At 40.6% G+C, this 17,414-nt stretch overlaps 1 protein-coding gene across 6 annotated transcripts in view; it reads left to right on the forward strand.

Moving 5' to 3' along the window:
• Positions 1-17,414, forward strand: part of RASGRP3 (RAS guanyl releasing protein 3) — a 58,842-nt gene that overhangs the window by 15,407 nt on the left and 26,021 nt on the right. For 4 of the 6 annotated variants that reach the window (XM_066178604.1, XM_066178607.1, XM_066178603.1 and 1 more), the window contains exons 2-4: positions 14,547-14,739; positions 16,281-16,381; positions 17,020-17,084. In XM_066178604.1, the coding sequence (XP_066034701.1) occupies positions 14,670-14,739; positions 16,281-16,381; positions 17,020-17,084 (236 nt within the window). In that variant the 5' untranslated portion in view covers positions 14,547-14,669. Of the gene's footprint in view, positions 1-5,001; positions 5,560-14,546; positions 14,740-16,280; positions 16,382-17,019; positions 17,085-17,414 lie in introns of those variants that run through there. The other 2 variants (XM_066178605.1, XM_066178608.1) reach the window with 2 other exon arrangements.

Consider the following 17,414-nt stretch of genomic DNA (forward strand, 5'->3'; position numbering starts at 1 on the left):
ACTCTGAGGAAATGGTCAGGGCAGCCTGGCAGTTCTCTGGATGGCTGTATTTCTGCTCCATATCAAAACATCTAGCTGAGGAGCAACTATAGTTGTGCTAGCCCCTCTCTCTAGTTGAAAATGCCATTGTACCAAGGAGCCACTCCCAGGATATTTCTGAATAAAGAGAGGAAACTACTTTTAAAAATACTCTAAAAGCACTTGTGTCATTTTCTTTTTTTCCTAAGCTACCCAGGCCTGGCTACAATACATTTGTACAGGTACTCTGAACAACTTGCACTGAACATTTTCTTTTAACATATTTATGGTATATTCACTTTTCACTGCTGAATTTGATAAATTTGTTTTCATGCTGGCCCTTTCTTACAAGTCAGAAATAGCAAGGCTTTATACCTTAGAATTTGAATCCAAAGCCTGAAACAAATTCTCAGGTCTTCTGGTTTTTGCTCTTCATTGCTTTTCTCTATGCTTTTTCTATTCAATATGAATAGCCAGTGAAATACTTTTCCATTAATAAGTTTTCTTATTGGTATAACAGATCTAAAAACCACCTGACTACCAGAATAGAGGTGTTGTGACGGGGGGAAGCTTTTCTCTTGTAATGAATGCAAAAGATTACCAGGTACAAGCACTAGCGACATCAACAAATCAGATTTCGTGAGTCCAGTTCAGCTACAAAGACTAATCCTGCAAATACATAGCTATTTGCTGAGCTGAATTCATGAGAGATCCCATCAGAAAGTTCAGCTAACCTCTAAGTGTTTATGAGGTCAGGAACAACGTGTGGGTGTGTGGAAATACTCACAGGGTTGATGTTTACAGCTCAGCAGAAAATACAATTACCCCTGAGAACTACTCTGGTTGTTTTGGTGGCCATCTGCTGTCTCACTTCTCTGAACAACTGCTCCCCTTGACCACATTCAAATAAGTGAAATGGTTTGACTCTCTCTCCAGAGTACTCTCCCACCTGTGATTTATGCATATGCTCCGTACTAATGATCTGGAGTTTCTCGGGCAAAGCAAGAGGGCTTCAGCATCTTGAGAACCTGCCAGGCATAATAATATGTGCTAAATTAGTGAGACCTGAGCTATTCTTGTTCAGATACCTCAATATTTAGTTTCTGCAAAGAGAAAATAACTGTATAATCTTGAATTAACACAAATTTAATACTAGTGATTCAGCAGTATGTCTGCTTTGGACTACCACAAAAGTCATCCCAAGATTAAAATACAGTTGCTGATATACACATATTGATATTTCATGTTATATATAACAATACATTTCCATATACAACTCCTTCCACTCCTGTTAAAACTGCCTCTCTTTTCAACCCCCTCTACCGAAACCTGTTCCACTCAGAGCAGTGATGGCCTTGTGCAAGGGGGTCTGGAGTGCAGGTGTGTGCAGGAACAGGATCTCTGAGATGAACAAGGATTTTCCGTTATTTCTGAAGTAAATTTTACCCCCCATGCCTGAAACAGGTTGAAGATTTTCAACATAGAAATCATTCTTAGACTGGAATTTAAATCATACACGATATGGTCAAATAGACTGAATATGGCTTCTATGGGGGGTATTTGCATGCTTGCTAAACATGTTGGTAATGCTGCCTTTGACATATGACCAAAGGTTCATATATTTTTTGTCATAATGCTGTGTTCTTGTTCATGTTCTTTAGAAAGATGAACATTTCTCCAGCTTAAGCTCTGTTATCAACAAATTGAATTTCCTTAGTCCAAAGTAGCATTATTACAGATAGGCTTGCATTCAAAACCCGTAATTCACTTAGGTCCACCCAATCCATAATCTTTGTGCTGGTTTGTGTGGCACACACTGGTAAATTGTTTATTTCACAGCAACACATTGTTCGAACGCAGAGCTTGTTTGGAAATTTCTGGTATTGCTAGTGGGAAGTAAAAAAAACCCCATCTTATGCAAATACAGAATTGATTACCAGTGGGGAAAATTCCATCAGAAAAAGTCTGCTGATAGGGCTTGAGTCAACTCACTATGTGGATAGATAGTGATTTTTGTCCTCCAAATCAGAATAGCCATGACATTCCAGTCTTATCACACTGTTCATTAAATAGCTTCCTTAAAAGTGTAGTAATAATCTCCTCTGCTAAAGATGTCTTGCCTGCTTTAGCTTGCTTACTCATGTTCTGCTTTGCTGAATTCATGAACACATACTTCCTGGAACAGCTGCCACCCTTCCTAAAACTCTTGGTTTCCAGGCCCTGCCCTAATGACAGTCTGTATATTTTTATCTTGAGTAGGAATTGGGGCAGGAGCTAGAATTCACCTTTTCCCCTCTTCTTGAGTGAGTGCTCTTCCCCTTAAAAATTATGCAGTCATGCTCTTGCTTGCTTGCTCCCTGCAGACAAAAGAAACTTCATTGTTTAATGTAATATGGAATTACACTGAGTTCTGAGGATGGTAAATCTCCTCTGTAGTCTCAGCCAAGATAGCGTGAGATCTGCAATCCTTCCATTAACTGGAAGAGTTGATCCTGTACCTGCCACAGCTTTAAGGACTATTCAGAGCTCTTGGAAAAAGATTTTGGGCATCATGGCTGCACCTATGTAGTGTGGGCTTGGCATGTTAGGTTAGGACTAAAGGATGCTTAACACAGACAAGGCAGAGGACTTTTGTGTGTACAGATCCCAAAAGGATTTAGGAGTCACCTAAGTAGGGAGCTTCTTGATGTTATTGACTCAGACTTTCATATCAAAAGTGCAGAAAGAGGTAACAAGCTCTAGACAGTCACCTTCTGGGGTGGGGAGGCGAGTAGTGAGAGACCAGGCTGAGAAACCTAACCCTGGAGTCAGGCCATAGAAGTAAAAGGGAGCCAGGATTTGGGCTCTTAATCCTTCTTTTGGATCTCATTCTCAGCTCATATTGCAGAACTAAAATCAGAGATGTGGTTTTCAGATTAATGTATCTTAAGTTTGCTTTGTGTCTGAGTTTCAAAATCATCCCCTTTTTGAATACTTGAACTGATGATATTTAATGATATTGAATTAGAAACTGGTGTAAAATTTGACCTTGAGCATGGTTATCTGCTTACGGTATACTAGTGCTTATAGGAATATAGTTTGCTCCTGTAAGTAAGCTTGAAAAGGACAGAGATGTTTTGAAAACCTGACTGCGAGAGCAGCCAGTCTTTCAATGCTAAATACTGGGGGAAGAAAAACAAGTCCCTAAGCCTCTAAATCAGCTTTTAAATCAAGATCTTCCCAACTCCTTCACCCTTTAATTTCTTCCCCTTACCTGACCACATTTTCCACTTGATATTAGCTTTACTACATAGCCACAGGATTTTTTTTTTAATTTTTTTTTTTAAGAATTATTGGAGTTTAGCAGGTCGGTAAGGAAATTCTGATAAGGTCCTTATATTTGATAATTACATGCTAAGGAGTAAAGAGTTATGGGTGTCCTCTACAAATTCAAAACAAAGAGATTTGGGTTAATTCAATAAGAATCTTTCAAATTGCTTGGGATGGTCTGAATTGCAAAGTTCTTATACTACCAATTAACTGGCAGGGTTTTATCTACCACACCAAAAGTGTACTGGGTGCAGTATGTGATTCTCAGCTGTGACAGCTGCAGCAACTGTTCTTGTTGCTTTTTAAATAATGGTGAATCTTTAGCATACATGAGCCTTAAAGAATTACCATGTTGTATCTTAAGACACAAGCTTTGCAAACTTAACCAATGGATTTTGATAGAGTTTGTTTTTCTGAAGTCCTGTGGTAGTAGTGTGTTCTGTGGCTGTGGAAGTGGGATATTTGTGTAGCTGCAATCCTATGTTAAATATTCTTTCATACAATAAATATGTAACTGCCAAAATAATATTAGCAAAATAAATATCAAAGTTGCTTGTTTGAAGTATTACTTATTAAAGCAGGAGCTGTAAGATGCTTTTTCCTCTTTTTTCTTTGACATTTTATTTTTACACTGCTCCTTCCCCTTTTTCAAGTTGCCTTGCTGTTCTGTATATTTTTATACACAGCACATTCTTACATTACTCTCTTTTAAAAGAACACATTTAACTTGTTGACTGCAAGCTGTCTTATTGTTAGGAAGGTATGTGGTTATTAATAAAACTCACCCTGTCCAAGAGCTTGGATATAGGAATATAGGAACTGTGGTGACGCTGTTCTCATATCCTGTACTCTGTAGATTTCTTAGATCATAAACAGTTTTAGAGGTTTGCTGTTTCTTCATGTTTGTACTAACCAGTGTGTGTTTCTTAGTAGATTCCTTTGTGAGGAAACAAAGTTTGGTCAGGACACTGATGGTTGCTTTGTTACCTCTGAAAAAAAGAGTACAAAACCTAGTCAGACGTACTAAAACTAGCTAATAATCTCTTTACTGCTCTTCTCTGTTGGAGGCTTAGTATTTAAAAAAACCCTCTGAACTGGCCCAAGAAGCACTGTGTGCCTGTGTTTAAAATGCTCTCTTTGCATCATTAAGAAATCTGAAGCTGCCCTTGCTCCATCTTCCCAAGAGAAACTCAGAAGTAATAACTAGAGGTGAGAAACTGCTTACAGATTTTGATGTCCAGCATCTGCTGACAGAATTCCCAAAAGATCTCTCCTGACCTCCACGCTGTGTTTCTACCAGCTTCTTGCAGAGCTGCTTGCCTGTGAATCATGAGGCACTGGTGACTTCTACAGCTGCAAAACCATAGCAGCACCCAAACCAGGCATCCCTGCTTGGTGTGAGTGTGCAGGAGGCTGCAATTTGCATGAGCTCCAAGGGTCATGCAGCAGGTCTGTCTGTGCCTGTGTCTGTCACTGTTTCCCAGTGTGCCATTTCAATTTGCATTCTCTCCCTGAAGAGCAGCAGCTCTCAAATGAATGGCAGCTGCCACCAGGGATTGAGAGGGGTGGCTGGCCATTAGCAACTGGTCCAGCCACCCTCGTCGTGTGGGACGTATTAACAGGTCTGTGGGGAAATAGCAGTTACACGTGAACCATTTTCTATGTTCATCAAAGGGAAAACAGAGGATTATCTGATTACAAATGCACCATAACAGCTAAATGAGCGAAAGTAGCCAAAGCTCTGTCCTGCCCTCTGTCCTTTTAACTCTGTCTTGCTCCATCTCAGACATCCAGTTTCCCATTACTTAAGCCTCTGAAAGCCTCTTCCTGCCTTTATTGTTTTGCCAGTTGCTGCTTTCAATTTACTGCACTGATAAGTGCTTCCCAGGCTGTAAATATATAGTCGAGACAATTCTGAAGCCAATCTAGGTTTTGATTGTAGTCACAGGAGGAAAAGTCAGCAGCAAAACTGCCCTCACTACACAGGGAGGCCACTCCTCACACTAGGGTATTCGCATTGTGAATTCACGGGGAGAGACGTGAGGGAATGTGGGGGTTAACAGGACTGAAGAAGAAAAAATGAACATGCACTTAACTTCTCCTTCTCACAAGGTGATACCTCTGCTTTTAGTAGACGTATAGTAACTGGAGTTGTTCTTCAGTTTGGGAAAGGCCAGAAACCAGAGAGAGTGAGAAATCAAATATGATCATCATTGCTGAAAACGATAGCAGGTAAGCAGGAGGTGTTGAATTCTCCCTAGTGGTGTCTGTGACTGCAGATAATGGTTTTGTCTTACCTTGGTACAACATAGCTGCAGAGATGGCCAGTGGAAAAGGGGGAGTGTTTTAATATTTTACTTTTTGGGACACTGAGCTATAATCTGTACTGTCTGGGTGACCAGCACAAGCCTGTAGGTCCTGGTGGGCTTGAGAAGCTCCATATGTGTCTGCAATTCCTGTGGCATCATTAAAAAGGGTGGCACAGATGTTTGCAGTGTGGCTATCTCTCAGTGTGGGGCCCAGAAAGTGCTGTTCCATGAGTAGTTAGCCTACAGTGGGAAGCAACTGGAAATTCCAGAATGATAAGGAGTGAAAAAGCTTTGTCTAAGGGAAAAAATTATTTAGAAGCCATGGGTTTATTAGGAAAGAACTTGATACCCAACTTGTTGAATTTTAATACAAGTTACATGCTCGTATGACTCCTCTGTGGCTTAAAATTGTTTGAAAAGTTGTGTGAAACTAAATGCAGTGCTGACTTCTGGAACTGTCATGACTCTTGGAATATTTGACAGCTTGAAAGAAGCCAGTGCCCATGGACTATGCTGCTACTGAAAATTTTTGGCTTATTTAAAATACATGACATAACAAGCATTGCGGTAGATTTTCAAGCTGAACATACAAGAAAGTCTAGGCAGATAGAGCCTAGGATTTCTTAGTAATCTAATTAATAAATAAGTGTGAATTTTCTGGCTTGTCTTGAAGAGGACATAGCTGGTTAAGGTAAACAATAATAAAATATTAAAATATTTTGTTGCAGATATATGGTAATAAATATTCTGGGGGGTTGTCTTTCAGAACTGAAGGGTTGATTACTTCCCCAGATTTTTTTTTTTTAAGTAACTGGAAGAATTGTTTTTTGCTTGGACTAGACCAGCCTCTTTATAGGCATGTAACAGTGTAACCAGTTGTGAATATACACTCATAAGATGTACTTTAACCCTGACTTGACTAGGCTAACAAACAGACTTACTCTTGAAAAATGCTCTGTGCAAGTCTGCAAATAGCAAAGATAATTGCCAAGAGTTACTTGGAAGATTTACAGGCAGTAGTATAACTTGTAGGAGGTATTGATAGTGTCTTGCTTTGCTTCTGAAAAAGGATCAAGTTAGAGTGTGTGTGAAACTCTTACTGCTGTTGCTGTCCCCTCCTTCAGTGCTGGAGATCTCTAATGTGTCTGAAGCGCAAAAATTCTTGGAAGAGCTGCATCCCCTGGTGTCACACATGTTAATCAAATGTCTGATATTGGAAATTTGACTTTACTGGGAGTAGCAAAATCATTTTCGCGACAAATCTACTGAGAAGTACAGCTGGGAGATTTCCTCCTTTTGAAAACAAACAAAAGCCTCCCTTAGCTCTCCCTTTTAACCTGATACATCCTGGGCAACTCCGCTACCCTGACCCATGGAAAGTGGAAGATGTCATCAGCACAGTATGTGGAACAAACCAAGGATATCTGCTCAGATTTCACTGCCATTTGTTAGCTGGAGTTAAATTTACAGAGGCAAGTACCAACAAAGTAAATACAGGAAACAAACACAGAAGTGGATGGGACAAACCTAAAGTATGGTGGAAAACCGATTCCCAAGAATGCTATTATTGCCATTGGGAATGTAACCTTTGTTGTTTTTACAAATCCATTTATTAAGCCGTCCATTATTTTAGGTAAATTATAAGGGAGAAGACCTGGAAGCGGTGGTGGTAGAGGTCTTATGTTGTCTCTGAAATCATCTTGGTTATGTTTCACAGAAGGAATGCTAAACAAAATACTATCTAAGCAGCTCAAGCCTCAATCAAGTGACTTTCTGATTACTGAAAGTTTTTGGTCGTGTGACGTCCATTGGCATTCCCCATGACTTCTGTATACTTCTCTTTTATCTTCAGTCAGCATGTATTCTACTTCATATGCTAATTTATGAGCTTGTAAAAGACACCGTGGTCTTATGTGTGTGAGTCTGAATCAACAGCTGGTAGTCCTTGTGAGTGAATCCATATATCCACTTGGTCTCTTACCTATGGCCCTATTAATGTAACCTCTGTTCCCATAGAAGATTGGATGTCTAGGGCTTGAAATGGCTTATAATACCCTTCTGTGCTGATTGGGTGACTTGTGAAAGTAATTATTAAGGTTAGTGGAGCCTTCTCTCAAAATTAAGCATAATAAAATATATTTTGAGTATTTGTAACTTCAATACTTTTGTACTAAGGCACAAGTGCTCATCCCTTAGAGACTATACTGGATGTAAATAGCAAGGTTTTGGCAGCATAGAGTCTTCAGGAATGGCCTCTGTGGGAGGAGGCCAGGGGCTGCCCTGTGTCAGACACAGCTACTTCCACCTGTCTTTGCAACGGACCCCACACAGCTGAGCTCATCAGCCAAGCTCGTGGCACCTCTGGAAAAAAGTATTTAAGAAAAGGCAGAAAATTCTGAGAAGGAGGAAACATGGAGAGAATGAGAGAATGGGTAGGAGGAGGGAAGAAGAGAGAGGATAATAATGTCAGAGGACAAGGAGGTGCTCTGTGCCAGAGCAGGTACTTCACTGAACAGCCTCTGGCCCATTGGTAAGTTCATGGAAGAGCAAGTGCACCTCTGAAGGGACTGTGGCCCACAGAGAACCCATGCTGGAGCATAGGACCAGAGTGAGAAGGGAGCAGCAGTGGAGAGAAACTTCTGAGTACAGACCCTGACCTCATGTACTGCTGGTTGTCTCACCAAAGGATTGGTTTTAGCTAGCCACCAGCAGAGTACCTGTCCTATCCTCTTTTCAAACACAGACATCTCACTCTGTTGTTTAGTGCCTTTTGAAATTCCCCTTTGATTAAAAAAAAAAAAAAAAAAAAAAAAAAAAAAAAAAAAAAAGTGAATCAAAGCAACAGGGTGCAGACAGTTGCTGTGGTTTATTTCGTAATTATGATCTGATGGTGTGCAACAAAGGTGGATGACTACTGGGAAGTCAGATGAGCCCAAGACTCCCATATTCCATTTTCATTCCTCTCCTGCCCACAGCAAGACTTGTATCTTGCATTCACGGAGCAGTGCCACAATCTCTCCCTTGTTCTGTGTCCCTGCTCCATACAACAAACATCACTGGTAAGCCAGATGTGCCATCCTGCAGCCAGCTGCATGTGATGGCTGAGGTCATGGGCTGGGCAGAGGCATTAGGCTGCCTGGCAGCCCAGCATCTCTGCCCTGTCCTGCCTAGCACAGCTCCTGCCTGTGTCAGACCTGGAGAAACCTGACCCCCAGTGACACTTGCTCAGAGATTTCTGGAAATAGAGCTGTGGGTACTGTAATAAAGAAACTGGTACAGACCAGCTACAAGAAATACCTAACTGCTGGGAGAGAGTAAACTCCAGGAACCACACAGTAGGCAACCTAAGATCCCTGCTGACTTGAGCCCATACAGATGTCTTGGTTGCATCTGTGTAGGCAAAGGTGCAGTCCCAGCTGGGATGCTTATTATGGTAACTACACTAATATATGTGGAGACTAATGACAGGAAAGGGTCTTACTGTGAGACCCTCCGTTCCATCCACAGGGTAGCAGACGACCTCTGTCCTGAAGAGCTCGCCCTGGATATGATTAAGACAGAATAATGGAAAAAGGTGTAGCAAGGAAAGGTACTCTTAAACTTTCTCATGAGACACGTGATTTTTTCTCAACTTCTTCTTCTGCATACTGCTACTGATTGGATTTCCCTGTTGAGCTGCTCCCACTTAGCAGTCCTCCAGCTGCCAGATGGAAGCTGCTTATTGCAAGCATTCACTGATGTGCTGTGTAGGCTTGGAGGAGGGAGGATGAGGGGAGGTCTGGCTTATTCAAAGCCCCAAGAATGACCTAATCTCGTAAAGAATACAAGTTTTCTGTGTGCAGGCCTCTGGAAAGTTTATGGATAAACTGAGACCCATAGAGTTGCCTCTGTATCAAGGTGGGACTCTTTGCATGTGTCTCTATTTATTGACTTTAAGTAAAAGGAAAATAGCCCAGTTTTAATAAATGGGGAAAATGCTACATGTACATTTAATTTGGCTTGGTTAAAAAGCTGCTTGAATTTAATTTAGCTGAATAAATTCTACCCTGTATTTAAAGTTTAAGCCTATTTAAAAGTGGCTTAATGATTTAGCTTCCACCTGTAACCAATACAATTTGCCTGAAATCCACCTGAGAGTGCCCACACACGGATTTGTATAGGCTTGACATTTTAATATTATTTAAACTGCTGTAGGTTGTGGGTGTGGACCTCCCCTTAGTAGCCTCCAGCAGTAGAAGTGAAGGTTTTTGGTTTTACTAATGACAACTGCCAACATTTAAGCCTTGGCTTTGTGCTGCCCACCCTGTTCACACCATTTGGTACTTTTGCATAAGATCACAAGTTTACTGGCAGGGTATCTTGTTTCTTCTAAAAACTAATGTATTGTACCTGACCACATCTGTCTCAGGAGCTCACAGCCTACGTGCTTGTTTCAAGTAATCTGTCAAGACAGTCCACAATAGCACCATCTCAAGGCTTCCAAAATACTGAACACAAAATGCAATTACACTGCACAAAAATACTAAGGAAACCCGTCTGCTCAAATGAAACTTGTGCATGTGGCAGCCAGGATGATGGCAGGACTCAGATGCAACTCTGTTTTGCAGTTCAGTCCATGGCAAACTTCTGATCTCTGAGCACATCACTGCAGTTGTTTCTGGTTTCCCCCTAGGGAGGAAGTGCACATCCCATGATAGAAATATTTCATAAAATAAAGCATGACATCCCTGACACCATGGCTTGGTTCATAGGGATGTTATGGTTGTTTCTGTTGCCTAAATGAAGGAGAAAAAGCTGTCGGCTTTGAGTGAGTGCTAAGGTCTGTGTTGATGGGATTGCTGCTGTTGCAGTCTTCACCTATTCCTGATTATGCCCTGAAATCCCTTTCCAGCACGTGGTGAGTTACCAGCATGACTTGCAGGAGAGACTGTAACTCCAAGTGGCCTGATAAAGAAACAAGAATGGGTGGCTGTGGATGACTGTGTGCCTCTTGTGTCCTTAAATAGCCTATGTTGATCACAGTAAACCCAATCATATTAATAATTCCATTATAAGGCAAAATTTTATTTGCTAGTTTCATTATAGTGGGCAATCATTCCCTGACACAGCTGAATGGCAATAGGATATTTCAGTGTTACACTGGAAAGCAGTCGGGGGCAGAGATTCTCAAAGTTATCTTTGTTTGGAAGTCCAACTGCACTTTTGGCAATCAATATTTTAATAATAGCCACGTATTTCAAACATTTTTAATTTTTTATGTGTAGCAAAATTCTGTTGATTCTATTTTATTTTTAATATTGTGTCCTTCTCACACTGAACTGTTGACAGAATATAGTTTGTTTAATTTATGTAGATGAAATTTAGAGTTGTATTTTACTCATCCATCTCTACAGGTGCTGCTGTGTGGTTGAATACCATTGTGGCATGGTTATAGACAATTCCTTTATTGTTTTAGTAGAACAGCAGTGTTTAATCACACAAGCAGTGATGTAATGGTTGTGGGGTCTGGAGTCTGCAGTCAAGAGATGTGATATCAGGTTTTGGCTCAGACCCAGTCAGCCAGTTCTTCATTTCGTGGAAATGTTTTACTCTTCTTTAAGAAGTGTCATTATAATAATGCTCTGACCCTCAGAGGTCAGATAGGCTGTTTGGGAGGACAGCACTGTAATGTCAGGATCTAGGTGTCTGTTACTTAATTAGTTGTTGTAAAATTAAAGAAAAACACCAAACCTTCAATTCTACCCAGGGTATTATTTGTTGATTACCATATGGCTGCCTTTATACTGTTGTCAGTGGAAGACAGAAATGATGCTCTCCTATGCTATATTTTATGGATGATGGGAATACCAACAAAACTTAAAAGCCAGATCAAATCTCTTCCACTCCTGAATTTCATGCTCAGCAATTTTCTAGGCTTAGACAGAAAATGCAATAGCTTTTCCCTGTTTAATTTTTTGAAGCGCTGACTAAAAAATATTTTGAAATGGCAAATCATTTTATTTTTCCCTTCTTGAATGAAAACCTAAGTGATTTGTGAAAATTACACCAGTTATTTAAGAACTTAAAGAAGGATTTTGGTATGGTCGAAATGGAAAAACATGTCCAAAGTGGGATTCTAGCAAAAGTTTTGTCTACAAAGTTGTGATATTGAAAAACACTGCACAGCTGCTGGTTGACTCTGAAAGCATACTAAGCAAACGCTCTACTTACTTTTTTTTTTTTTTTCTTTTTTTTTTTTTTTTCTTTCACTGGAAATACATTAATATTCTTGGGAAGAAAGACTAACCCTAGTTTAGCCATGACTCTTGTGGCCTGACCAGCAGGTTAGAGAGCCACACATCTCCCTGCATTCTCCTGTTCACACAAGTTTGGGTTTGGTGTTAGCCCAGCTCTAGCAATAAGGGTTGAAGCTGCCCAGTCCAGGTCCAGAGCCAATGCTTAGAACACCACCTGCTAGACAGACTGGAAGCCAAGGACCACTGTGTACCCTCCTCCCCTTTTCCTTCAGTGCATGCTCTCTTTACTGTTGTGTGGAAGGTTTGGTTTAGTTTGCCCTCAGTTTGTTGCAAGTAGCATTTCTGTGTGATTCCTAGAAAAACAGATGTGTTCTTTCAAGAGGGGGTTCTGCACCACCAAATTCAGAGGCGAGTGCTCTCTTCCACCTAGGAGGAAGGGGCAGGATCTAACGTTTGCACCTCTCTGATCAAGTTTCTTGTTGGCTGGCTTGGACTGTGGCATTGTGTGTGCACAGATTGGTAGAAGCTTCCTGCTCCATGAGCTGTGCTTACGTCCTCTAGGATCCTCTCAGCTTCACGGAAGAGAGTGTCATGTCTAAATCCATTATTGGATGGGACCAGAAAGAAACTGGCTGTAGGAACACATCTAAAAAACCTCTGCAGAATCATAGGGTTGTTTAGGTTGGAAAAGACGACTTTAGGATCATCAAATCCAACCATTAACAAAACACTGCCAAGGCCATCACCAAACCATGTCCCTAAGTGCCACATCTACACATCTTTTACCTGCCTCCTGGGGCGGTGACTCAACCACTTCACTGGGCAGCCTATGCTTGGCCACCCTTCCAGTGAAGAAGTTTTCCCTAATATCCAATCTAAATTTCTGCCCTGGTGGAACTTGAGACCATTTCCTCTCATTCTGTTGCTTGTTTCCTGAGAGAAGAGGCTGACCCCCAGTTGCTACAAGCTCCTTTCAGGCAGTTCTAGAGAATGGTAAGGACTCCCCTCAGTCTACATTTTTTCAGACTAAACAATGCCAGGTCTCTCAGCTGCTTCTCATAGGACTTGCATCTTTGGTTGAACAGAATATTTTGAAGCTCTTCCAAGCAAAACATTGCTGCAAGCTTCAAACAGGCTCAGCACTGCTGTAGAGAAGTGTCCAGTGCAGGGCACTTCTCCAGGTGCTTTGATGCAGTGCACTGTGCTGCTAGAGCATCCCTGACCAGTCAGTGGCGTCCTAAATGGATATGAGGTGCAGGGGGGAGCTAGCATAGGCCGGCAATGAGCAGCTTACATACGCCAAGTCTGCTTGGGAGGTTGAGAGGCTTCACTGATGGAGCTGCAGGCCAGTCTGTGCATGATCAGCTCAGTAGTGCAGACCTACCGTGAATGAGAAGGGATTTCTCTTTCTGGGACTTGTATCAGGGTGTGGTGGCCCCGCCTTTTGCTGAAGAAGGAGCACACCTGCCTGCGCTGTAGGTGTGAGCTGGCTGGCTGAAGTAGCGCCAGCAAAGCTGCCACTGCCTGGCATCCCTTGGATGGCTGGACCACAGGGATATTTGCAGGGCTGCAAGCAGACAGAGACACAGCTCAGTGTGTCACTCTGTGTTCATTGTAACACTGGCCAGTGGCAAGGGGCTCAGGGTGGTTTTGTAAAAGGAGTGAAGAATGCCAGTCCTACCAGGACTGGGTTTGCAGTGCGAGGTCTGTGATACGGTGCATTTGAAAAACTTGGTATTTGTGGGTGAATTAAAGCAGGTATATAGTTCACCAGTGCTTTGCATGACCAGCTTTAAAAAGTTGATGTTATAGGCAATAACTTCTGAAAATTAATTTCCCAAATTCCTGTGTTGTTTCACTTCAAGGACTATTTTTGTTCTGCTCTTGGCTTTCTTTTTTCCTAGATAAGTTGCTGCACGTACTTGTTTGTCACATTTCAAACATTTGGTGTGATCAGACGATAGTGGGGCTTAGTCACAGATAGATAATAAAACACTGATTTGTTCTTTAAATATAACCCATAAAATTACCTCTGAAAACTTGTAACACGGTATTCTGTGCATCTTCAGGTAAACAGATATTTGATATTTAAATGCATAGTAGATGTATAATAAAATTTAGATGTTTCTGTAAATGTTCAGTTCTCTGTGACAACCCAGCTACTGTGGGAAGATTTATTTTATTTTAGAAAGCTGATCTTAAGGCCCTCTGAAAAACTGCCTCCTAGTTTGTTTGCTATGAACTTCATTAAACACTTTATGTGGTCTGTGCCAATTAAGACCATTAGCATTATCATGAACCAGTAACCTCAGGGGAAAAAATGGTTATGCTTAAAAACATAAAAGCAGGGTTATTAACAAAAAGTGACTTATCAAGTGTAAATAGAATGACTTGAACAAAATGTGCGTCACTGTACATGCAGGCCCTCATTTACCATCTGGTTTCTGTTTTATGACCCTAGCTATGGATTTATTTTGTGCTAGTGGACAAACAATTGGACAGTGCTTAGAAACACAAGCTGGAATGTAGGGAAAGCTTATGGCAATCTTTCACATGCTCTGGATCATGTGGGGGAAAAAGCATTTTATAGGAAAGATGAGTTGAACTGTAAGCATTGCATCCTGATAATTCTTCCATATAGTCATATAATTATGATTTCTTTTACTTTCTTCAGATTTTCATTGAAGTCCAGCTAAGAATGCAACCAACAAAATAAAGTGAAAAAGCTGGGCATTTGAAGAAGCATCCTTCTACTTGGTGAAAATGTCTCTTATTTTTTGACAACGATTAAAAGACAATGGGGTCAAACACTCTTGGAAAGGCTGCAACATTAGATGAGCTTTTGAACACTTGTATTGAAATGTTTGGTATGCTCTTTCAATATTTTATTTTGTTGTTATTGAAATTAATATTTTGATATAAATCCTGCTGTTCTCTGGTTTAGCCAGTCTTTCTCTTGGCTAAGAATATTTTTGTTCTGTAAAATTTTCCATGCTTCAATTTGGCCCAGAATCACGTAAGCCAGAATTTTAATCACATGCATAGTCTATTAAATTTTCTTAATACAAATAATGCACAATTGTGGGTATGGTGGTTTTTAAAATGCTGGCCTTTACCAAGAGAAATGTTTAGATGAATTATTCAAGGAGTTATTTCTGGCATTGATCTTTGTCTAGAGTGGTTACACAGCTGTGGTTTTGACCAGTCATTTTTTTAAAGGTTTTCCAAATCATCATGCAGTAATTGACAAGAATATGACCTAAGGCTCATGTAATCCTTCTACTCTTATTAAAATGTGATGTACCCTCTCTGAGGGAAAGAAGTGATGGAAAAAGACCTTGATCCATAACACCATTAATTATGACATAAATCACATTGCAGTCCAAGGAGTTCATGGATGGGCTTAAGTGTTTTCAAATGGGGCATTGATTCACAAAGCTACATTTAGATTCCCTGGAGATGCAAGACAGATTTTGATTGGAATGAAGTACTAATTTTTTTTTGCCACGTGAAGAGAAACAATTATCTAAAGGTGAGAGAGACTGAACAATTGATGGATGGACAGACCTTGCTACCAGCTGCACAGTGAATCCCATACATCCATTTCTGTAGGCCGCCATCAAATTGTTTTTCTAGAACTTTAAATTAAAGTGTTAGCAGAGCCCATGCACTTGTTACCTCTTAGAAATAGTGTCTCCTCTTGTATACACACTCTCTTGACAAGTGTAGTCCATGTGTGACTCCTGTTTTATACATCATATCATCTACTGTCTTCTAAAAAAGTGACAGACAGAGAATAATCTAACATTGCAGACGGTGGGGAAGACTGATGGTCAGCCATGGTCAGTCTGCCAAGGAATAACTCTGTGTAGTTTCAGTGGCTACACTGCAAAGACACGGGGGTCTCTGCTAGACAGCTGGAGATGTGACCTTGGGCACAGATGTAAGGAGCTGCTTTAACATTGAATTCCTTGAAGCAGATCCAATTTTTTATACAGTTTAACTGCTAACTTAAAGCTATAAAGCTGCAATAAAATAAATATTGGAAGTAGTTGTACACAAATCATCTTCCCACCCTCTTGATTTTGGATTAATTTTGGATTTGTCTCTTAGATTACTGCTACTGTCTTTATATAAAGTTTAGCACAGTGCTGCCCATGCCCTATTTTTTAGCTGTGGTCTATTGTCTGCACTGGTTTGGGTTTTTTCCCTCTGTTTAAATAACTGTCACTGCATTCTAGCAAATTACTGTTCAAGAAGCACTTTTGTGCTATGGTGTTCTTTCCTACCTTTTTGTTAGATAAAGAGCCAACAGTTTCCGCCTTTGATCCTTTCTGTCTGACTGTGCTTGAAGAATAAAAGCTCCCCTCTTTTATGATGGGGTTAACTCATTGCTTCTCTTTTGCAGATGACAAAGGAAACCCATGCTCCAGCCATTTGCCAAGAACTTTTCTTTTAATGCATCGCTGGTATCTGCCTTCGACAGAGCTGGCTGGCAAGCTTCTGTCCACATATCCTTTCACAAAGTGCTGCAAATTGGCATTACAGTGTCAAAAGCAGATTGTTTTCCTGGGTGCTCATAAAAATGTGCCAATTAATTAGAGACAAACAAACTTCATTTTAAAGGTGAATTTTTCTAAAAGGTGGAAGTTTGTGAGCTTCTTTATGCTCACATTAAGACTTTATGGGCACTCTCCATATGTACAAGAATACGGGCTTTCCATCAACCTGAAATAACTGCAAATACGAGGCCAAGAACTCTTCAAGTGTATCACAGCAGGTTGACCTTTGACTACCATGAATTTCCAGTGATATCTAAGCACCTATATGTCAATTATACTTCTTAATTCAGCAATTGTAACTATTATCATATTTGGTTAGCCAGAGCTGGCAAGAAGCCTTTCAGCAGAATATTTAGAATTGTAGAATTAAGGCATTTTTGATAGGGGGGAAAGAAGGGCCAGCCAGGAAATTGTCTCTGTCCCCTACCATGTTGTGAAAGTGAATGAAATATCAGAGGCATAATGTGGTTATCTCTAGAAGAAAAGTTTGATAGTTTTTTAGATTCAGCTGGTCTAGTATCAGCCTCCAGTGAATAAAAACAACGTTGCTGAATCAAGGCACACAAGTCTTTCTTTAGCTGACGTACTTATAGAGATGCCGATGGGGAGAACTGCAATGAATTCAGACTGAAAATCTGCTACTTCATGAGGTAAATGCACTTCTGCTCCTCTAGCATTTCGGTTTCATGGTTCTGTTAATACTATCAGTGTAAGTTGGTTTGTTTGGATTTTTTCACTTGGTCTCCATTCTACAGTGAAGAGCGAATTGCTGTGTGTTTAAAACAATTAAGCTGAGCCATCCAGCTTTTAAGACACTTCACTGCATCGAGCTAAAAAGTTGACAGAAAACTTGGGTTATGTTTTATCAGCCTCTCAGAAGGTGACAAGTTCAGTGCCACACAGGAGAGACACGCTGTGCTTCCAGATGTAACTTAGTCTGGGAAAGGAAAACTGTCTCTGGGCTGTAGACTTCAGTTCAT

The sequence above is a fragment of the Chamaea fasciata genome, unplaced genomic scaffold (genome assembly GCF_029207755.1).
Source record: "Chamaea fasciata isolate MVZ Bird 193981 ecotype frontalis unplaced genomic scaffold, bChaFas1.0.hap1 SCAF_3, whole genome shotgun sequence".
NCBI classification, from domain to species: Eukaryota; Metazoa; Chordata; class Aves; order Passeriformes; family Sylviidae; genus Chamaea; species Chamaea fasciata.